A 22488-nucleotide genomic window follows, 5' to 3' on the forward strand; every position below is an offset into this window, starting at 1 on the left:
CCGGGGTCAGATGACCCCGGCAAGGTGCTCATCTAACTTCCTTTTAAAAATCCCCAGGCTAGGAGCCTGCACCACTTCCCCTGGAAGCTGGTTCCAGGCCCTAGCCACCCTGACTGTGAAGTAGCGCCTCCTAATATCTAATCTAAACTTACCCTCCGCCAGTTTGTGACCGTTATTCCTGGTCACTCCTGGCAGCGCACGGGGGAACAGGGACTCCCCCAATACCTGCTGATCCCCCCTGACCAGTTTGTAGCAGGCCACAAGGTCCCCCCTTAGCCTTCTCTTGTGGAGGCTAAACAGGTTCAGGTCCCGTAGCCTATCCTCATAAGGCCTGCCCTGCTGACCCCTGATCATACGAGTGGCCCTCCTCTGAACTCTTTCCATATTGTCCACGTCCCTCTTGAAGTGTGGCGCCCAGAACTGGACGCAGTACTCCAGCTGCGGCCTGACCAGTGCCGCATAGAGGGGGAGGATCACCTCCCTGGACCTGCTCGAGATGCATCTGTGGATGCATGACAGGGTACGATTGGCCTTCTTGACTGCCTCCCCACACTGCCGGCCCATGTTCATCGTGGAGTCAATGACGACTCCAAGATCCTTTTCCGTCTCCGTGCTGGCAAGAGGGGAGTTCCCCAACCTGTAAGTGTGGTGCCGGTTCTTCCTCCCCATGTGCAACACCTTGCACTTATCAGTGTTAAACCCCATCCTATTCTCATCCGCCCACCGTTGCAACCTGTCAAGGTCAGCTTGTAGCCTATTGCACCCTTCTAGTGCACCCACATCCCCCCACATCTTAGTATCATCAGCAAACTTGAACAGGGTGCTTTCTACCCCCTCATCCAAGTCACTGATGAAGATGTTGAACAGTGCGGGCCCGAGGACCAAGCCCTGCGGAACCCCACTGCCCACATCCCTCCAGGCCGAGAAGAACCCATCCACTACCACCCTCTGGGTGCGGCCCTCCAACCAGTTGGCGACCCATTTGACCGTGTGGGCATCGACACCACAGTCTCCCAGCTTTTTGATGAGGACAGGGTGAGAGACAGTGTCGAAAGCCTTCCGGAAGTCCAAAAAGACTACATCCACAGCAACCCCTGCGTCTAATGATTTGGTGACCTGATCGTAAAAGGCCACCAGGTTGGTCTGACAAGACCTGCCACTGATGAACCCATGTTGGTTGCCCCTGAGCATGCATTCCCCCGCAAGGCCCTCCTGGATGTGTGCCAGGATAATTTTTTCAAAGAGCTTACCCGGGATTGAGGTCAGACTAACTGGCCTGTAATTTCCCGGGTCCTCTTTTTTTCCCTTTTTGAAGATAGGGACCACATTGGCCCTCTTCCAGTCCTCCGGCACCTCGCCAGAGCACCACGAGTGCTCATAGAGCCGCGCCAGGGGTCCCGCAATGACCTCGGCCAGTTCCTGTAGAACCCTAGGGTGAAGATCGTCCGGACCAGCGGACTTGAACACGTCCAGCCTCTCCAGAAGTACCCTAACTAACTCCTCGCTAACCCCTGGCCCAGGTGTGTCTCTCTCGGGGCCCGAGGGGGGCCCAGCAGGGAGGTGGCTGAACTGGTCCCTACTTAGGAAGACAGAGGCAAAGAAATCGTTAAATATGTTAGCTTTGTCATCTGGCGTGATGACTAAGTTGCCCATCGTGTCCTGCAGGGGCCCCACATTACCCGGGACCCTCTTTTTACCCCCTATGTATTTGAAGAAGGACTTCTTATTGTCCTTAATCCGGGAAGCTAGTCCTATCTCCAACTCTGCCTTGGCCCTCCTGACTGCCCCCCTACATCCTCGGGCGACTATAACATACAACGTGGGTCCCTACCAGGGGCTGGGGCCAGCAGCAACGGCAGTGGCCGGAATCTGTCCAGCTGCAGAGCCGCCCCAGCCCCACTGCGTGCCCCGGATGCAGCAGGATGCACCACGGGCAGATGGTGTGAAGCAGGGACAGGCCAGGGTGGGGCTGTGCTTGGAGTCCGGCTAATCCCCTCCAGCACAGGCATGGGGAGCACTGGGGCTGCATGCTGCTGGCAGTGGCAGGGAGGTGTGCAGGCCCTGGGTTGTTGCTGGGTGGGGACGGGTGCTGACTGGCTCGGGGGGCACACACAGGGGAGCTCCCATGCACACCCTTCCCCTCCCCTCCCCACACGCATCCCCAGACACGCACCCGTGCGCCTCTGGGGGGAACCCTGCTCACTACTACGTGCACACAGTCCACCACACACACCAACCCCGCCACCCAGATGGTGGGCTGCCTCTGCGGGCTGGGGCAGTGCCGAGCTCTTCTTGGCAGGGGGCTGAGCCGGGCTGCACCTGGGGTGGGTGGTGGCGCTGGGAGAGGGCGTATGGGGGATGAGTGCTGCAGCCATCCCAAAATTCACTGTAGCCCCCCTCCCAGCACTGGTACTGCCCAACCCAAGCACAGCCCAGCCCCCTGCCAGGAAGAACCCATTACCATCGGCGGCAGCAGCCTGCCCTCACCCAGACGCAGATCCAGGGGCACAGACCTCTCCATACCCTGCCAGGGTGCGCACAGCGGCAGTAGCCGCCACCCCTTCCTTGAGTCCCCGGACGAGCCGCTCATGGCTCTTCCCACGCCTTGCCCTGGCTGTGCAGCACCTGCCCCAGCCCCACTCCCCTCACCGCTGGGGCCTTGATCTGCCAGTGCCCCTTCCCTCACAACAGACTTATCAGCCAGACCTGGCTGCTCTCCACACTGCCGGGCTGTGCTGCGGTTGCTCCCATGCACAGGACATTTAACGGTGACATTATTGGCCACATCAACCAAAAAAGGCTATTGCCAGTCTGATATGGGACTGATGTATCGGTACACCTCTAAAAAATTCTTCTTTGCAAGCTTTCAGGTACAAACATCCTTCGTCAGGCTGAGGAAGTGTCTGTAGTTGGTAGCCTGACAAAGCATGTTTGTAACCGAAAGCTTGCACATAATTTTTCCAACTATTTTAGTTGGTTTAATAAAAGACATCAGATTTACCCAAAAAACCTTGCCTGTCTGTGTCCTTGGACAAACACAGCTACAACCTATATCCCAGAGTCCTCAATCCTGGTATTTAAAACTTTAAGGCATTGTGTAAGTTATGGCACTAAGCAGTATCAGGCTGGAGCTTTAGTAATTTGGCTGAGTCAGGGGAAAGCTGCCATCTGTTGAACTGCTGGCATCACTTCCTATAACACTCAGGGGTTTCCTTGCCATCCAAGGTGTTTACCATGCCTGAGTTTGTTTTACTTGAGAAATCCAAGATCATAAAGTAGTGGGTCTGTGGACAGCTTCCCTTCAGTTTTCCACTACAGCCCTTAGCAAGGGACTCTTGTGTTGTTTTCACTTGCTTCCTCAGAGACCTGTTTTCCTCTTACAGACTTTCCTACACTGAAGCAGTGGAAATTTTAAAGCGAGCACCTCAGACTTTCACTTTCAAACCAGAGGTAGGTGCTTGTGTCTCCTGGGAGAGAGCCCCTCCTGCATCCCAGCACCTGGGAGCTGTGCATGCAGAGAAACCTCGCCTTTCCCTCTTTCTGATACTGTAGCAGAGTCTCTTCCACGCAAGGTGGGACAGTCCTTGTGTGGTGTTGGCAACCAGGTGCAATTACCACGGTAGCTTGAAAGGTGAAGTGTAGAGTAATTTATGGGGAATGTTTTATTAGGATGAAGGGTGGACAACTGGGGTTAGTGGCTTAGGGGAGAAAGTTGCATCCGACTTGGAGAAAGAAATATCCCTTCCTATGCATGGGCATGCCTGGATGATGTGGTTATCCAATCCAAGGGTCAGCAACCTATGGCCCATGGAGCCCAGGAGCATCATGGCCAGGGGTTTTTGTCTGTGCCCTGCCACAGCTGGGTGGCAGGGAGAAGCGGCAGTGGCCAGGTCCTAGTGCTAACCTGTCTCAGACCCGAGCTGGGCCTTTCCTTCTGCCATTGGAAAATGTTTTCAACCCGTGATCTAATTGGGAAATGAGGTTATTTAGGTGGTGCTCAGGGTTTAACTAAGAATAACACAGTGACACTGAATCTAAATAAAATCTTACCTAGGTGTAGATAACAGGAGGCTTTGTTCTTCCAAAAGATTATTGTAGTCCTGGAGAGAGAAGTTTATACGCTTCAGGGCAGGGGTATCAAACTCGTCCAGCCCAGATAAGGGGTGTGGGACCAGTCTACAAGCCAGATTGCACCCACAGACCGACCCTACACACTGGAGCTGGCACGCAGGGCCAGTCCAGTATGGACGGTACATACCACATGTGTCCTAGACCAGCCACACGGCAAGTGTGTTGGCTTCAGTCCTGTGTGCTGCACTTAGTGCATGCCAGCCCTGGCCCTGTGTGTCGCATGTAGCCAGCAGGGTTGGTTTAAGGTGCATGCTGCACATAGCGGGACCTGGGCTGTGGGCCCAATCCAGACCAGCCCTGAATGAAGCACACGGAGCCAATCTCGTGCGTATTGGGCTTGAGGCCAGTCTGAGACCCATGGGCAGCACCACAGAGTAAATGATAGAGCTCTGTTGGACAGTCCGACCTGCGGCCCAGATCTCTGACCGCCACCGTTTTAGAGTTCCTAAAGCTGCGGTGTTTATCATCCTGAGCCTTCTGCTTCATTCCTGCTTTGTTAGATGGTGTCCCTGCCTGAGTCCCCGTTTCCAGTCTCATACATAGTCATTAGCCTTAATGGCCTTCAATCTGCTGCTTTGAGGGTAAATCTAGTTGGACCTGCCTTCCAGACAGACTCGTCAAGATCAGCAGGATAATTCATTTCTGCATCAGTAGACTCAGAACTGTAAATCCCATATCCAGACATAACTACTTATCACACCAATAATCCCACCCCCAGCACTTCCCATATTCCTACTATGCAGGATGCAGACACTAGGCATGGTCTTTTGCAGGCAAGACTGTGTTTTGCTAAGCTGGAACCTGCCAGAGGTAGTGTACATATGGGAGAGCTGCGGCACATCCAGAAAGGCAAGCAACTAGATAAAGTCGCTTTCTCTACCCCTTAAGGGAAAGCTAAAATTGGCTTGGTTTGCTGTTTCCTTAGGCAACATGAAAGTTTATTCTAGTTGCTTCACTATTCTCTGGGTGTGTCATGCAGGAGGTCAGAGTAGGTGATCCTAATGGTTCCTTTGGGCTTTAAAGTCTATGAAACTGGTTTTCTTTACCAGTACATTCCCTGTTCTGGGCCATGTACTGCAGCTGGGTGGGATCCAACCTCTCTTTCTTATGTGTCTTTACAGTGGGGCCAAGATCTCCAAACCGAGCATGAGAAGTACCTGGTGACGCACTGTGGTGAAGTTCCTGTGTTTGTGATTGACTATCCATATGATCTCAAACCTTTCTACATGCGCGATAATGATGATGGACCTCAGCACACAGTAAGTTCATGCACATCACCATCTAATACAGTCATTTGTCCTCCCTTTGCTAATCTTGGGATGCACAGTCTGACCTGGGAGTTGCAGTGAACAATAAGATGAATCTGAGCCAACAGTGTGCCCTTGTTGCAGAGGAGGCTAATGGCATACCGGGCTGCGTTGCCAGCAGATCGTGGGATGTGACTCTTCCCCTCTGTTTGGCACTGGTGAGGCCACATTTGGAGTTCTTGTGTCCAGTTTTGGGCCCCCCACTACAGAAGAGATGTGAAGAAATTGGAGAGAGTCCAGTGAAGAGCAACAAAAATGGTTAGGGGACTGGGGCACATTACAGATGAGATGCTGAGGGAACTGGGTTTATTTAATCTGGAGAAGAGAAGACAGAAGGGATTTAATAGCAGCCTTCAGCTACCTGCAGGGGGGTTCCAAGGAGAATGGAGTTGTTCTCAGTGGGGGCAGAACAAGGAGCAAGGGAAATTTAGGTTAGATACTAGGAAAAGCTTTCTCACTTGGAGGGTAGTAAAGCGCTGGAGCAGCTACCCAGAGAAATTGTAGAATCTCCATCCTTGGAGATTTTTAAGGTCTGGCTAGATAAAGCCTTGGGTGGGACGATGTAGTTGGGGATGGTCCTGCTTTGAGTAGCAGGGTTGGACTAGAATCACTAAATGACCTCCTGAGGTCCCTTCCAACCCTTTCTATGATTCATTAGAGCTACCAGTTAGGGAGCAGGTAGTGACGTGTCTGTCAACTGTTCTAGGGGACATCCAGTCCTCGCTATTATCTTCCTTCCAAGGTGCCCAAAACAAGATATTAGGATTAAACAGAAAAAGAATGGATGCAACGTATTTTTGGAAAGCAGCCATTTATTTTATTTTCCCTTTTATGGTCTTTTAAGATGGGTTTGTGACAGACCTTGTTTCTAAGGAAAAGTCAAATGTTAAAGACATTGTACTTTTTAAATAATATTTTTAACATTAAATGTATATAATATTTAAATATAATATGCATTTAACATTATTACCTATAGTATGCATTTTAAATGTAAACAACTTGTATTTATTCTATTTTCTAAAATGTTTCTTGAATGACAGCAAAGGCTCATAGGGTCCCATGGCATGAGAAGAGCCATTCTCTTCCCTTCCAGAAACAGAAGACCAATTTGTGTCTCCATCTCCTCTCAGCAGATGGAAACACAAAAGTCTCCTCCTTTTGAAACACATTTTTCTGTATGGGATTCCCAGGCTCTGTGACTCCTGGGACTCAGGCCCGGGTTCTCAAAAGTATTTCGGTGGCCAACTCATATTTCTTAGATCATAGATTTCATAGACATTTGGGCTGGAAGGGACCCCAGAGTCCAGCCCCCTGCCCCAGGGGCAGGAAGTGAGCAGGGATCATAGGATCCTAGCAAGATAAGCATCCAAATGTGTCTTGAAGGTATTCAAAGTGGGTGCTTGAACCGCCTCCGGCGGCAGTCTTTTCCAGACCTTGGGGGCTCGGACAGTGAAGAAGTTCTTTCTTATGTCCAGCCTGAATTGGTTGCGGCGGAGTTCGATCTTGTCGTCCCTTCGGGCGCTCTGGTGAACAGACGTTCCCCCACATCCTGATGAGCACCCCTGATAAATTTACAGGTGGCCACCAGATCCCCCCGAGCCTGTGCTTTTCGAGGCCAAATAACCCCATGGCTCTCAGCCTCTCATCATAAGGTCTGTTTTCCTGACCTCTGATCATGCACATGGCTCTCCTCTGGATCCTCTCAAGCTTCTCCACATCCTTTTTTTAATTGTGGAGCCCAAAACTGGACGCAGTACTCCAGCTGCGGCCTCACCAAGGCCGATTACAGCGGGAGAATGATGTCCCAGGATTTGCTTGAGAAGCATCTATGGATGCAAGCCAGTGTTTTGCTTGCTTTACTAGCCGCAGGATCACACTGAAGGCTCATGTTCATCTTGTGGTCAATCATGACCCCCAAGTCCCTTTCATCTGTTGTGCTAACCAGCGTAGCACTGCCGAACCTATAAGCTTGCTGCAGGTTTTTCCTCCCAAGGCGGAGAACCTTGCATTTTTTGGTGTTGAACACCATCAGGTTCTTGTCCACCCATTTCATGAGCCTGTCAAGATCTGCCTGGATCACCCGCCTGTCCTCAGGTGTGGATGCTTTACCTCAGAGTTTGATATCGCCAGCAAACTTAGCCAGTCCATTTCTGACACCAGTGTCTACATCATTAATGAAGATGTTAAACAGTATAGGCTTTAGGACAGAGCCCTGAGGGACTCCACTGGTGACCGCACACCACAATTGACTTCTGTCAACCACCACCCTGTGGGTCCTACCTCGGAGCCAATTCCCCAGCCAGCGGATCATGATGAGGTCAAGGCCGCAGTTAGCCAGTTTTGCCAAGAGGTGATCATGGGATACCAGATTGAAGGCTTTTTTGAAGTCAAGATATACAACATCAATCTCTTCCCCCTTGTCCAGGTGATAGGTCACCTGGTCGTAAAAGGAAATGAAATTGGTCAAGCAAGACCTACCAGCAACGAACCCATGCTGGGTATCCCTGATATTAGTGGGGGTTGGACACCTTAAATTAACTTTGAGGACCTGACTGCCTGGAAAGCTTAGGACCTAGGGACTCCTTGGACAAAGCATAAGCCTGAGCAAGGAAGGAAGGAACCACGTGTGTTGATTTCCATCAGAGTTAGGTGCCTAAAGTCCATGGAGGATGTTGGTCTATAGGAATTCCTCAGGTGGCATGAAGTTATGCAGCAATCTACCTGCCTGTGTTTGCCTGACTCACCAGAGATTGCTCTTAGGTCTTTTTTTTTTGCTTAGGATTTGCCAACTCAGACACCTGCACCAAAATAACTCGGGCCGTTTCAGTCCCCACCGTTTATTGTTTTGGTGCAGAGGCTCCTAATTCAGGACAAAGGTGTCCTCTTTCAGTTCTGCTTCAACCTGGTATTTCTTACCCAAGCTGGCAGATGGCTTCCAGATCAAGTGACCTCACCCCTCCTCCAGATGCATTCAAGTTTGAAGCAACTAAGTGAAGCAGTCACCACGCCCATAAACAGTCACGACTGGAGGGACTCTTCTGGAGCACGCATGTGTTTACACATGTAGTATCCTAGACTCAACAGAGGAAGCTTGAGTAGCTGTCTTAGTGCCTGGATTGGAGAGTCCAGACCACCTCGAAGGAGGGAGGAAGGGGACTTCATTGCCTGTATTTTCTTAGGGTGTAGGCACATGTCACATTTGAATCAGTATAACTGTGCTTGCCAGTGAATGTTAAGTGCTGAAATCCAGGGTGAAAGCAATCCAGACTCGTAGTAGAGATGATATCTTTTATTAGACCAACAAGATTTTTGCAAAAAAAAGAAACCTTTAAATGCAAGCTTTTGAGCACAAACACCCTTCATCAGGCATTGGAGAAAAGATTGTAAAAGTTCTCCTGGGTAGAAATGAAAGTTCATATTTCATAGGATTTCACAGAAGAGACAGTAGATGGAAAACTCCTCTGGGCAGTCAGTTCATAGCTGGTGTGGAGTCTCTCACTTCTGGGGAGGCTCTGTGATGATGCAGATTACCTTGAAACAAAGGCAGGAGGAGTCTCTCATGTTTCAGGGGGTCACAGTTGCTTCCTGCTTGGGAAAATATGAAGATTTCATTTAAAAAATCAGCTAAAATTCAACACATGCCCATCTTTGGAGGTAGTCACCTGTAATACAAGCCTGTAGCTTGTTTTGAGCAACAGGTTATCCTTTTGGGATGAAATCAGCTAGAGCTGTGGATGTACAACTGGTATTCTGGGGTAATTTAGACTAGTGGGTTGTGATTCCTAATCTTCCAGGGGATAATTTTACCAGGAGTAGAGCGACTCACACTGGCGTGGGGCTCCATTTTGCATGTCTGCTCCACACTGACACCAGTGCAAAGGCAATGTATGTCCACACCCTCACAGTGGTTCTTTGTATCCCTATGATAGCTGTGTACAGAGGTTTCCTTCTGCTCAAGCCTTTGGCTGTCAGAGACAGTTCTTAAAGCGCAGGCAGCAGAGGCTGATGGTTTTCAGTCCAGAGGTCTTTGTCCAACCCATGCTTCCAACAGTCCATATGGAATTGTCACTCTGAGATTCAGTTTCTGGTATTTATCATCTAAACTCTCGTCATCAGTTATATTGGTGCCGGTCCAACTATTTGTGCAGTATCCAAGTGCCAGCAGGCTATATTATCATTGTCTTGGCTCCATCATTAGAGCATTAATTAATTTAATAAATATAAATTAATTTCTCCTCCCAGAACACCTTTCTTGGACTCCACAGGTACCCCAGCCTGACCAATCACTTATGGTTTTCTTCTTCCCAAGGTTGCAGCTGTTGATCTTTTGGTACCAGAAGTAGGGGAGCTATGTGGAGGCAGCCTGAGGGAAGAGCGACTGCATTTCCTACAGTCACGCTTACAGAGGTATGGAGACTGGCAGAAGTAGCAGAACAGCCTGTGAGGGAGGGTATTGGCAGCCATTAGTGTGGTGGGGGAGAAGGGCAGATGCCCAAACAATAGATGCTGCTTTATAAGGCTGTGTTTATTGGCTTTCAAATCTTTATTTATCCATTAAGCAAACAGTTGCTGTATCCCAAATGGTGACTCGCTTTGGATGTAAATATGCCTCAGGGCTCTAGAAAAGCCATCTGTGCTTGGGTCTGCTCAGTTGGATTCCTCTTTGAGACCCTCTCCACTAACCAGCTGGATTTCACCACTGGTAGTAGCAAAGGTAGAAGTCATAGTGCAGCCAGGACCTGTATGTTTTTTCATGATGTTATCCAGCCCTGAGAAGCTGCACCACAATGAGTTACAGCTGTGGACTTTGCTAATCCCGATGTTACCTCAGTGCTGCCATTTGCCAAAGGATGGTACTATACTAAGGGATGGCAGGTTCACTGAGAGTGAAATCCCCACTGGCTTGTCCTGTGTCGGGGCTGTTTGAGAGCACCCTTGTTCTGTTGGCTTCCAGCAATCTGCATGAGTCTAAGGTGTTTTTCAATTAAGCCTAAAGTGATACAGTGGCAGAGTATCAATGCTGGCCATCAACCTGCAGTTCATCGACTCTGCAGGGGTAGAAATCCTCTTTACATAGTTTAGGCCAGATCTTGTCTCCATTTTCAGATGAGCCTTCCATAATTTATCCTATCCCTTTCTGCTGGGCACACATGGGCAGTGTTGTTGGAGGATGGATGAGATCCCATCTTAACAAGAATTACGTGTTGCAAGTGCATTCGCCATTTAAGTGGGTCACGTTTTCAGCAAAAAAACATGTCTACTTAAAGAAGCACAATGAAGCCCACCCACTTCAACATAGTAAACCAAGACCAGCAATGAAAATCTTGAAGGGTATGGGCAGGGGGAGAATGGAGATTTCCATTCAGGCTGAGACAAAGATCAGGACTATATACTTTACAAAGCAGAAGAGTCCACAATGCAGTGAACACGTTTAAAATAATGAGCCAGTGAGCTTGAAGTACATCTTCTTACTCAATGGCTTTTTTCCTTATGAGCATTCATGGTCAGACTGTCTGACCAAAGGGTATTTTTCCCTGCTTTAAACTGTGCTTTCTGCAGAGCTAGTGTAACTGGGAGAGAGTTAATTCCAGTTTTGCTGGTCACTGGCGCATCCTTCATAGACCTGTTTCCAGCGTTCTGGTCAACTGAACCTGGGGAAACCCTTGAATGCACTGGGATTATGGAGGCGTCATGGAGGTGTAATCTGGCCTGCAAAGCTCTTTTCTGAACCCAGCTTCCCTCTCAGATCCTGGGGGGAGCTGGCAATTGGAAGAAACCCTGTTTTCCCTTGCAAACTGAGTGCCGCAATTAATAAATAACAATTGGCACAAAGCCACACCTAGAAACTAATGAAACCACAAGGGCCATTTTACCAGCAGCTGCATGGACTCACTAGCCTATGGTTCCTTCCACGGAAAATGTGAAGAAAACCCACAAATATTTTGTTAATTCTCTGTTGCCCTCAGATGCACATGGGAGCTCTTTCTGTATAAGCCCAAGTGTTTCTGTGATTGGGAAAACATTGAGGCATGTGTTCAGTACTGCCCACAAAGCATTAATTTGCATTTCAGAAACTTTTGCTCTTCTTCATGCTTGTTTCCTTTCTTCCCCTTTTTGTATTAAATGCTGCTTCTTCTAGCATGTGTATTCCTGTGCACTACACAGCTGTTAGATCACACTGCAGGCCTGGACCCTTTTACTTACAATGATTTTTTTTTTCTTCCACAGGTTGGGACTCTCAGACACCTACCAATGGTAAGCCCATAGCTTTGTCATCAGGCAGGATCCATTATCGTATTACTGCTAAGGTGGACAGTGTTTCATTAGGGTCCCTCAATGAACAGCAAATACCCGCAGTGAAATTTAGCCAGGTCTTATTCAGTTTATCCTCCTGCAGGTGCATCTTTCCTACCTGTCATTAGTCCTACCTGTATTTACCTGAATCCAAGATGACTCTGAATTTAAGACGGCCCTCCAATAATTAGATTCTGTACGTGGAAAACTGTATACATTTGTTACAATTATCCACATATAGAATCTAATTATTAGAGGGTCATCTTAAATTTGTCATTATCATCATCCCTGCCCTGCCCTTCCTGCTGCAGTGGGAAAGCAGTGGCAGGTGGTGGAAAAAATAGGCAGTGGGAAAGGTTAGTAGCTCCTGGAGCTGGGGCCAGAGCTGGCCCAGAGCTTGCCGGAGCAAGGGTAAAGGGCCGGGTGGGGGGGAGACAGGCTATGGGGGCTGCAGAGGGAGATGGGAAGAGGGTCAAGGGAATAAAGGCTGTGGGATGGGGGGCAGGGGTGGCAAGAGAACAGGCAGCAGCTGTGGCTCTGGCTCTCAACCCAGATCAGGGCCAGAGCTAGAAGTTACAGCAGCTGCCTGCCTCCCCCCCTCCCCTCCCCACTCGATTCCAAGACGAGGGCCGTCTTTTTTACCAAGTTAAATGGCAGGGAACCTCATCTTGGAGTCAGGTAAATACGGTATGTGAAGTTGATTGACTTATGGCTTCTCAGTCATTTTTAATAATTCAATCCTTGAATTGTACATACAGTTACAGTAGACCCTGACTGCTAAAATAAATAGGATACATAAGCCACAAGTGATTTGTATCTGTAACATGCATACTTCCATTTGCAATCCAAAGAGCCCAGCACAGTGGTTGCAAGGATAAAGACTGTTTCATTACTGAGACAGAACAACCGTTGAATTTAATAGGCAAACAAGCAAGTTCCTGGAGGTTTTTCCATGCAGAATTGACTGTACAGATTCTCTGAGTCTCTTCTGGAATAATAGTTCTCTCTGGGTATCTTTAATCACCTGTTGGAAGAGTGAAGTTTCTAAGTGTTTGAGAGGTTTGTCGAAAAGGTGCTTGAGTGGATGGCGTGATCATTAGGGAAAAGGCGTTTAAACTCTTAACTAGGATGAAGAGGCTGGAGTGAATGCAGGATTCCCCAGGCATCTTGCAAACATCTGGGAATAGCACAGCCCACAGTACCACAGAACTGTACATCACCAACATAGTCTGACCTACTCCATGACAAGACGTTTCTCCTATTTCTGTTAGCCTTTTCCCCTCTGTTTTAGTGAGACATCTTGCCTTGACATAGATGAACCCCTCTAAGTCCCGAGGCACAGCTACTTTCAGAGGGCGACTAAGGGGCAAAACCTATGTTCTTAGAAAGCTGTGGGCATAGACATTGGTCAAAGTTAGTGACAAAGTTCAGTTCATTCCTTGCATCCATCCATGGAATTGAGCATGATGATAGAAGAATCACTGAGCTGCGGGGGCAGTCAGAGCAGATTGAATTATTGGTCTCCCTGCCTCTGACAGCAACCAGCATGTGGTCCTTTATAGAGTTGTGGCTACATTAGTATCACTAGCTAATTGTAGAGTTCTGTAGAGCCAGAATGGGAGACAGGTGACATCTTTCTGTCCCCCATGGTTGGTTGGAAAGTCTGTGGATTTATGCTGGGAGTTTTGGGCAGTTGTGTTTAAGGTAAGGATTCCCCTAGCATTAGCAAGGAGGCTGGGCTGTGCTTTATCTGATGGTGAACAGGGGTTTGTCACGTTTGTCATCCCTCAATCTCTATCCTTTTTTCCTTCTTATTACTCCCATGGGAGCACACTTCAGCGGGTGAGGTCACTGCTTATGCCGTGGCGTAGCAATACCTTCTGATTTTGTACTTGGACTCTGCCGTTGACTGGTTTACTCAAACGACCTAGAGAGGAGTGGGGAGGGTTGATCTCTTCTGAAACTGGGTCTCTGGCTTTTGTTGGGTTTGCCTTGCAGCACTCACTCCTGCTAGTGTCTCAGTACTGTTGAGGTGGCAGTAGACCTTCCATAATTAAGATTGCATCGAGCATTTCAGCAAGACAAAAAATTGATCTGTTTTCCATTTTAATGATTGAATTCAGTTAGTCACAAAAGCTTTTTAGAGGAGAACTGAATCATCTGCCTGAGTCTTCAAGTACAAGTTACTCACTGTTCAGCAACAAACACTGGCAAAGGCTCTCTGCAGAATAGTGTGCAGGCTACAGTATCGCTCCCTCCCACTGAGGCCTGCAGGACCCCTCATGTCACAACCCTGCCACTCCTCAGCAAGGTATTTAAGGAGTGGCCAGCCTCTAATAGACCCATTCTCCCACTGGGAGAAGAGGGTGGGAGGAGGAAAGCCAGTGATCTGAAATGGGCTATTTGGCTTTTCAGTCCCACCGTTTAGTCAGCAGCTGAGAGCGCTTTAATAACATACGGTAGAATTCCTTAGTCCCTCTCTCTTCCTCACTTGAATACATTTTTCACATGTTGTAAGTTTTTCTTTCTTTCCCTGACATTGGGAAGAAACATTCAGAACTGTTTTATGTGGTTACTTACTTTATTTCCATTGTCCTTTCATGTGGTCAGGGAACTTGGTCACCTCATTTTCATGCTGCTGACTCTTTGTGCTAGCTATAGTCACTGGAAGGCTATAAGCACCAGCAGGGTGGACTGCCTGGTGGGGTATGGGGCACTGGACTGGGTGGTCAAGACCAGGGTCCTATTCTATCCCTGCTGTGCCTGCTTCTAGACCAGACACACTCAGTCCTGACAGGCTCGGAAACCACATGAACAAACAGTGTTAACTAAACAGCCACAGCAACATCCCCTTCTCCACCTTGGTGAGTCATGCCAAGCGCACTCAAAAGAAAAAAGTAGTATCACAGTTGATAGCATGTGTGTTGTCTTATTTTGGGTTGCAGGAAAGGTTCATGCAGTTAGAAAGATGAAGTGAGATTGTATTTTGTGCAAAGAGCCGGAGGTGCTAAGTTGAAGAGGTACTGGTGGTTTGGAGCCCATGATCTGAGTATTGCTGGCTTACACTAAAAGCATCCTGGGGCAGAGACGATCTAACTCCCTATTTGCACTATGCTTGGCACATTGGGGAGCTTATCTTTTTTGAGGTCTTCCAAGTACTACCATAATACAAATGAGAAGAAGGATATTCTGCCACCCAAATGCCAGTTTTTGTTCAAGGCTTACACAGACTGAGCATGACAGCCCAGGGTCGCTCTAGATAATGGACTTTCATCATCATTCTGATTTGAATTGTACCCATAAATTGTGAAAACAGCTTGATGCAAACCAGAACCTAGATTTCGTTAGCGTTAACTCGGAGAAAATAGAGGGTTATTGTCTCTTTCAAGGTGGAGGCTCTTGAGAACATAAGACTGGCAGGGGCCTCCTGAACTGTTGAGTGTTCACAGACAACAATTTGTCCAAAAGACACCACAAGCAGATCCACTGTGGCTTATCTCATAACTGTAGCCACGCAGCCCCCGTAAGAAAGAACCTGCCACGTGGTATAGGAAGATGGCAGGAGAGACAAGGGTGCCACCACTATGGAAACTGTGAAATAAAATGTTCTGCCTGCCATCGGCACTCATTTGTCCTTTCGTTGGAGGAAGGTAAGCCCTGTCTTCTTCTCTGAGCTTTTATTGCACTGATTCTTCACCAAATGTTCTTCAGTGAACTTGCTTAGCAGGGATGATCTGCTGGACAGTGCAGATCTGAGCCTTACACAGAAGAAGAAAAGAACTTCATGATGGTAAAAGTATAAACTGTCAAGGGCCACATTGGTTTAGCAGCATATGGTACTTCTGAGCACTTGGGTGCTGTCTCCTTCCTCTGTAATGATGCTGAGGAGTTGCCTAGCAGATGTGCCTCCAGATGTGTATGTTAAGCCCACAACACCTCTCCGGAGGGGGAAGTCCCATCACCCATTTTCTAGATGGGGAAACTCAGAAGGTCAGCCTCAGAACCAGATCAGGGTTTAAGGCCAGCTGCTGAATTCAGTGAGTGCCAGTAAGGAGAAGTTGGCCCTTCAGACCTGGTTGTCTCTGTACTACAAGAGGTGATGTATGAACTCAGAGTAGAGGTTATACCTGGCATCAGGAAATAGCAGCATCATATGTTTGTTACCTGAGAGATGTATACATGTTTATGGCCAAGATGATCAGCATTATGATTCTCTAGTCTGTCTTTCTGTACCTAATTGTCACCCTAAACAGCATAGGAATGCTATGTATAGCCGAGGTTATCTGCGGCCACCACTGATTAATCCAAGGATTCGATGCTTTTTCCAGTGAGGAAAACAAAATCAGTATACCCCTCATATACCTTGAGCAATACAGTTCTTTGTACTAATGTCCTTGCTCCAGAATCTGGACCAGTCGTTGAAACGATCTGTCTCGGAGATTGTTATTTTGAAGCCTGGTGTCTTTTTGATTTCTACTTTTATTTATTTAATGTTCTCCTGGTTGGATGTCCAGGCTCACAGAGTGCACAGCCACTGTTCTTTCAGCCTCATTTTCCCTAGCCAAGGTTGAGGAGATTTCTGTATAAGCAAAGGGTTAAATAAAAAGGGCTTGGGTTATTTTGTTTGGAAAGCAAATAGAGGAAGCCCCAGCACATTCAGCAGTGAATGGCAGCCAAGACATGACTCCTATTCACACTGCCTTGCAGTGCGGTGCAAGAGCTCTTGATGAAGATAAAAGAATGCAGGTTTCTAAAGGGATGAAAGGAAATGCTTTTTCAACTTGGCGGATAATGAACTCCTGGAATTTGCTGCCAGGGGATGTTGCTGTAGCACATAGCTTAGCAAGACTTGGAGGTTACAAGGCTATCAACCCTCCAGCTCCAGGGCATAAACTTATTGCCAGCTGGGGTCCTGGAGAGAGATTTCCCTTCATGGCAAAACATTGCACAAGCCATCAGGAGCAGGGGGAGCGTTCAGTTTTCCCGTCAAGCACCATGTGTTAGTCCCAACAAGACAGCTGGAGGAGCCTATGGCTGTTTGTAAGGTGAAAAATTTACCACGTAGGTGAATGAAGAAAAACTCAAGGAGCATTTTCTAGCACTTCTACAGAAAGATGTGGGAAAAGGAAGAGCTGCACCTGTAAGTCATCAGAAAGTTTTAAAAGATTTGATCCAAAAGCTGTAGAAATCAGTGGGAGCTTTCCATTAGCTTTATTGGGATCTGGGTTCAGCCCAGATGGCTACAGTTTGGTGGTGTATTTTATTTGTAGATCACAAAGCCAACTTGCTCTTTGACAGCAAATTATTGTTTTTCAGCCATGGAAGGCATGAATCTATGCCAAGTATCTCTGAGCTGGGCTGGGAGCTATGTAGGAGCAACGCACTTAGCATCTGTGGGCTCTTTCTCTTCGCTGTCTTAACTTCCCAAGTCGATGCAGGGAACCAGCCTCTGGGTCCAAAACGGGGGTAGGCAATTTGGGCTGGAGGGCCACTTCCCAAGTCGATGCAGGGAACCAGCCTCAGGGTCCAAAACGGGGGTAGGCAATTATTTGGGCTGGAGGGCCACTTAAGGAGTTTCAGTGAGATTTTCCAGGTGAGGCTGGGGGAGGGGGCCAACCTGGCCCAGTGTGGTGGAAGTGTGGCAGCCCCCATGGTGATAGGTTACTCTGCCCAGGTGCCACTGGTAGTGTCTCTGCTGCTGTTGCTGCCAGCCCTGGCCCCACTGCCAGGGCACCAGACGGAGCAGGCAGGCAGGGTCTTCATGGAAATCAGCCCAGGGCCCCTGCAGGCAGGACACGCACAACCGGGCAGATGGCCCTGGACGGGGGGGAGCGGCATCCCGGAGCAGAATGGATGGGCAGGGGCTGGAATTGCAGAGCAGTGACAGCTCAGGGCCAGGACCCAGGGCAACGCTGCAGTCGGCTCCCTGCATGTCCCTGTGGTGGTTGCCAGTTCTGTGCTGTCACCATGCCGTGATCGTGGCTCCTGCCCACCCATCCTGCTTCCAGATGCTGCTCCCCACCTGCCCACAGCCCCATCCCACCTGCCCAGCTGCGTGTGCTTTGCCCATGGGAGTCCCAGGCCAACCTCCAGTGCTGCAGTTTGAGAGTGGAGGCAAGTATATTTTGGGGTGGAAATAGGAGAGGATGGAAGACCCCTTAAGGACTATTTTATTTATGGTATTCAAGGATCAGTTTGGGAATGCTGCTGTTGCTAATGAGTTCCTGGGGAAAAAAATAATACGCCAGCAGTCTTAAATACAAACTGTCAACTTGTCTGAGTCTGAAAACCTAATTGCCTAACAGCCTTCTTAAAGGATGGGGTGTGAATATGGATATCTGTATTAGAGGCAGAGATCAATCAGTGGAATTACTTTGGCTTTGTAATGGTATAATTTAGGCTGTAGTCCAGTAAACCATTTAAGGATATGAGTAGCTTTACTGAAAGCCGGTAAGCCAGAATTTGGCCCTTACCATTTTGAAAAGCAAGCCCTAGCACTATAGAAAAGCTTGCTTGTTTAAGAATTGGCTTGTTTGTTTTCTTTAATCCAACCGATCAAAGAATGAATGCCTGGATATATAGCAGTAGGCCCTCCTCCCTTGATTGTTGCATTTACTTTCCTCTCCGGCAGAACAATGGTGGGACCTAAACGAATTGAGGAGAACTGGTTGGAATTTTTCCCTATGGAAAATGTTGATTTTTTTAGCAAAACGGTAAAAACCTCCAAAATTCATGCTAAAAACAAAACGTTGAGGGGAAATAATGCATAGCCCATCGTGCATCGTGGGGGAAACTTAGCCGCAAAAAACAGGCCAAGAAGAAGCAAAACTACATCTCCTGTCTAGTCCCAGAATCCATCTACATCTACAGTCCTAGAGCCCACCCATATTATTTGTTTGGGGAGTTTTTTGGCCTTGGCATGAACATTTTCTGTGGTAAGCAAATGTTATTTGCAAAAAAAGAACAAAGCTGAGGAAGCATACTGTAATCCCCAAATCTTGTCTAGGTCTATCCTAGCTTTGCAACTGGTTCAATCAAAAATACCACCTATAAAAAGTCCTTGCTGCTGGCATACTTCCTGAACCATCCCAGCTACAGCAGCACTTCAACTCTACTAAAACCCAATTTTCATGTTAAAAGCAATCAGAATATTTGCCCACCACCCAAATGATTTTCAGTTAGTCATTTGCTTATTACTGAATAAATTAGTGGATTATTTCTGCCAGCCCTACTCACCAGAGTGTCTGAGATAACATTTTTGAAGTAGATGTGCTAAAGTGGTAATACAAGTCAGTTCTGCCTTCTGTTCTGCCTTCTGCAAAGGAAGATGCTAAGGTACACATCAGAAGGACTCTCTTAATAGTGAGAGCCATCAGACAGCAGAATAGTCTTCTAAGGAAATTATTGGAAACCGCATCGCTTTAGGACATTTAAAAATAGACTAGACAGAAAACAAAAGCTGCTGCCGTCGCGCTAATTCAGCACCTCCAGGGGAAGGGTGGAATGAGTCTATTAGGGGTTTTTCTTCATTTGCAACAGATATTTCTGATGTTGCAAGAGTCTGAAGCCCTGTCTGCTCCAGAAGGCTCTTGACCAGTATAGGATGAGTACTTTATCACCCAGCAATGCATTCCTGGGGTGGGCACAGCTGTAGCAGCAAAACTATAAAGTAAAACCACCCCCATAAGCAAAACTGTCTCAACCAAAGCAGGGAGATATTGCTGGTTGGTGTGAGAGGTTTCTTCCATCTCAGCCGTGGCTGTCATCTCTCGATACTGCCAGCCCATATAGCCGCAGTGGCAGAAATACACGGTGCAGCCCTCACCCGGGCTGGGGTCAGGGAAAGCAATTAAATGGAAAAGCCTTGAATACAAAGCATCTCTTTAATTATCTCAGCATAACACATTGTGAACATGACTGTCTGTTTAAATTACAGGTACCTAGATCTCCGGAAGTTTGGATCTGTCCCTCACGGAGGCTTCGGCATGGGGTTTGAGCGCTACCTGCAGTGCATCCTGGGTGTTAGCAATATCAAAGACGTCATGCCTTTCCCGAGGTTTCCTCACTCCTGTTTGTTGTAGCCCGGTAGTGGCCACCAAAACTTTGGTGGTGTATTTGTATGTATATATAATGCGTGTGCATAGAATGAAGTATGTTACTGAGGAAAAAAAATTGAGCGTTTGTTTTTTTTTGTATTAAAAAAACCCAAAAAACTTGTGGCGAATTGAATGGAGGGGGTGTATTTGGTAGCTGCGTTGGTCTGAGACTCAAAGAAATGCAAAACTCTAGAACTGTTGGTTCAGAGATGAGACCTTTTATTAGACCAGCTAAGAAACTGCAAAAAAAATATGTTTTTCTGCAAGCTTTCGGGCACACCTGACCTTTCTCAGGCTCAGGGCAAATTGAAGATGGTAAAAAGTCCCCATAGGTAGAAAATAAACTTCATTTTTGCACAGAGGACGCTGAAGGTGCACTTTCATGAATAATTTATGAAGCTGTACCTTCATAAATAAATGAAGTTTGTTTTCTACCTATGGGGACTTTTTGCCATCTTTTATTTTCCCTGAGCCTGAGGAAGGGCAAGTGTGCCTAAAAGCTTGCAGAAAAACTTTTTTGGTAATTTCTTAGTTGGTATAATAAAAGGTATCAAAACTAAAGAGAGGGCATTTAGGAGTATTACTGCTCTTTGAGAAACTTTGGATCCTACTCTGACTTCGTATTAGTTATGCAGCGATTTAAATCTTCAAAGCAAAGCACTTCAGATAAATTAATGAGCCCTACTTAAGTGAAGAGTTAAATTCTTCATGGGAGTAACACAGGTCACAACTGTAATCAATATGCATTGTTGGGTAATGCTGTTTTTATAATGCAAGACGTTAATAAGGGGGTGTGACCCACACACAGGACTGAGAGACAGGAGGCTTTGAGTACTAATTAAATGTCTGTACAGTGCTTTGAAGATGGAATGGCAGAGAATTGCTAAGTAGTGTCCTTCACTGTGACATGTAAGCTCTTATGAAATAGCCATTTGTAAAGATTCTTCCCTTATTAAAATCAAGTCTAGGCTTATATTGGAAAGTGTACATTTGGAAAGTGTATATTAACTGTGGGAGGACAGCATAGATGATTTTGATTTTATGAGCCATCAATAAAGAAGCATGGTAGGCTTTTTTCCCCTGCAGTTTCTTTGGTCATAATATTACAACATTCATCATCACGGTGATTTCTTCAGACAGGCCTACATCTGCATCCTTCAGAGAATCAGAATTAAAAGGGACCTCAAAGATTATTGTGTCCGGTCGCTTGCACAGATATGGGATTCACTGTTCTCAGCAATGTTCACTTCACTTTGCACCACACCCAGAGAGGCAGAGTGGAAAGAGCTGAGCCACACATGCTGTCTTAAGGAAAATGCATTTGCATGGGAAGAAAGAAGTATTCTGTGAAGTGGGAGTGTATCTGAGGCTCAGAAGCCAGCACATGCTTTGAAATGTTTCTGGAGGAAGTATTTCCCCTTCAGTTGGCCAAACAAGATTTACCCACATTTCGAAAATACCCTGCAGCTAACACAAGCTGCGGCCTTATGAGATAATTGTTTTCTTCTCTGCAGGAGCTGAACTCCTTGCGGCCTTTAGCATTCTCCCAACAGCCTTATGTGGTATAGGAGAACAATCATCCCCACATTACACATGGGCGCTATGGACAGGTTAAGAGACTGGTCCAGGGTCACGCACACAAAAAAAAAAAGGGCTGAGCTGGGAGTTGAACTCAAGGTTCAAAAGTTGCAAGGTGGGGACACGTCCCTCTGGTCTTCCATACAGGGTCATCCTCTGAACCTATGAGTGCTCTGAGGGAAGGTTTCTCTCTTATGTAGGAACATGGCAGCATAGGATGGGAAGGGTCTCCTGGCCCATTGTACCCAGTCCCCTGCATTTGCAGGCAACCATTTAACCAAGGGATTTCCCCCAAATTGCTACTTCCTCTCACACAGCTGCAAGGCACAATAGCCAAAACCCCAAGGATGCTCCCCTGCAGCGGTGCTCACAGATTTTGGCTACGCAGGCCAGATGAATGGCACAGGGCTGGACCATGGGCTGGATCAGGCTCTGACCAGGTAGAGGCAGTGTGGGGCCTGATCTTGGCTGGGTGGGAGCAGTGTGGGGCTCCATGCTGCTTCCACCTGCCTGGGATCAGGTTTTGGTGGCTCTACCATCCTTGCCAGGCTGGGATCGGGCCCCTGCGCAGCCCCTGCGTGCAGGGATTGGATCCTGCACCACCGTGCTCACCAGATCTAGCAGTGCTGTGGATTGCAGGGCTCCTCGCAGGATCTGTGGGGAGACCCGTGAGCCAAATTACATAACATCAGGGGTCAGCTATGGCCTGCAGACCAGGGGCTGAGGACCCCTGAAATACCACATGCCATAAGGCAAGTGCAGGATTGATGAGGATACCACCAATACCCTGCCACTGCAATGAGAGAGAGGCAGTTGGTAAATACATATTCAAAGATCCTAGGAAAATAACCATGCAAATTAATTACTGGAAAACTTGCACCGTGTCTCTGGTTTGCTGCCAAATGAATAATACATGAAAAAAAAAACCCTCAAAATAATTGGGTATTCATGTTAAAAGTGCCCTGGTGCGAATTGTAAAAAGGATGCCGAACAGCCCAAACTAAGTGAAAGAGAAATGAAAAGTGGTGATTGGGTGGTATCGCGCTGATAATGTCACCCATGCTTGGATGTTGCTGGTGTTT

General features: G+C 47.6%; 1 protein-coding gene across 3 annotated transcripts in view; it reads left to right on the forward strand.

The window, feature by feature from the left end:
* The window catches only part of NARS2 (asparaginyl-tRNA synthetase 2, mitochondrial), a 77976-nt gene extending 57056 nt beyond the window's left edge, over positions 1-20920 (forward strand). The window contains exons 9-13 of one of the 3 annotated variants that reach the window (XM_090030692.1): positions 3384-3450; positions 5253-5390; positions 9748-9845; positions 11667-11693; positions 19669-20920. In XM_090030692.1, coding sequence (XP_089886818.1) covers positions 3384-3450; positions 5253-5390; positions 9748-9845; positions 11667-11693; positions 19669-19813 — 475 coding nt within the window. In that variant the 3' untranslated portion in view covers positions 19814-20920. The remainder of the gene's footprint in view (positions 1-3383; positions 3451-5252; positions 5391-9747; positions 9846-11666; positions 11694-19668) is intronic. The other 2 variants (XM_090030689.1, XM_090030691.1) reach the window with 2 other exon arrangements.
* The last annotated feature ends 1568 nt before the right edge of the window (positions 20921-22488 follow it).

The sequence above is a fragment of the Crocodylus siamensis genome, chromosome 1 (assembly GCF_052110815.1).
Source record: "Crocodylus siamensis isolate JL-2025a chromosome 1, ASM5211081v1, whole genome shotgun sequence".
In the NCBI taxonomy this organism is placed as follows: domain Eukaryota; kingdom Metazoa; phylum Chordata; order Crocodylia; family Crocodylidae; genus Crocodylus; species Crocodylus siamensis.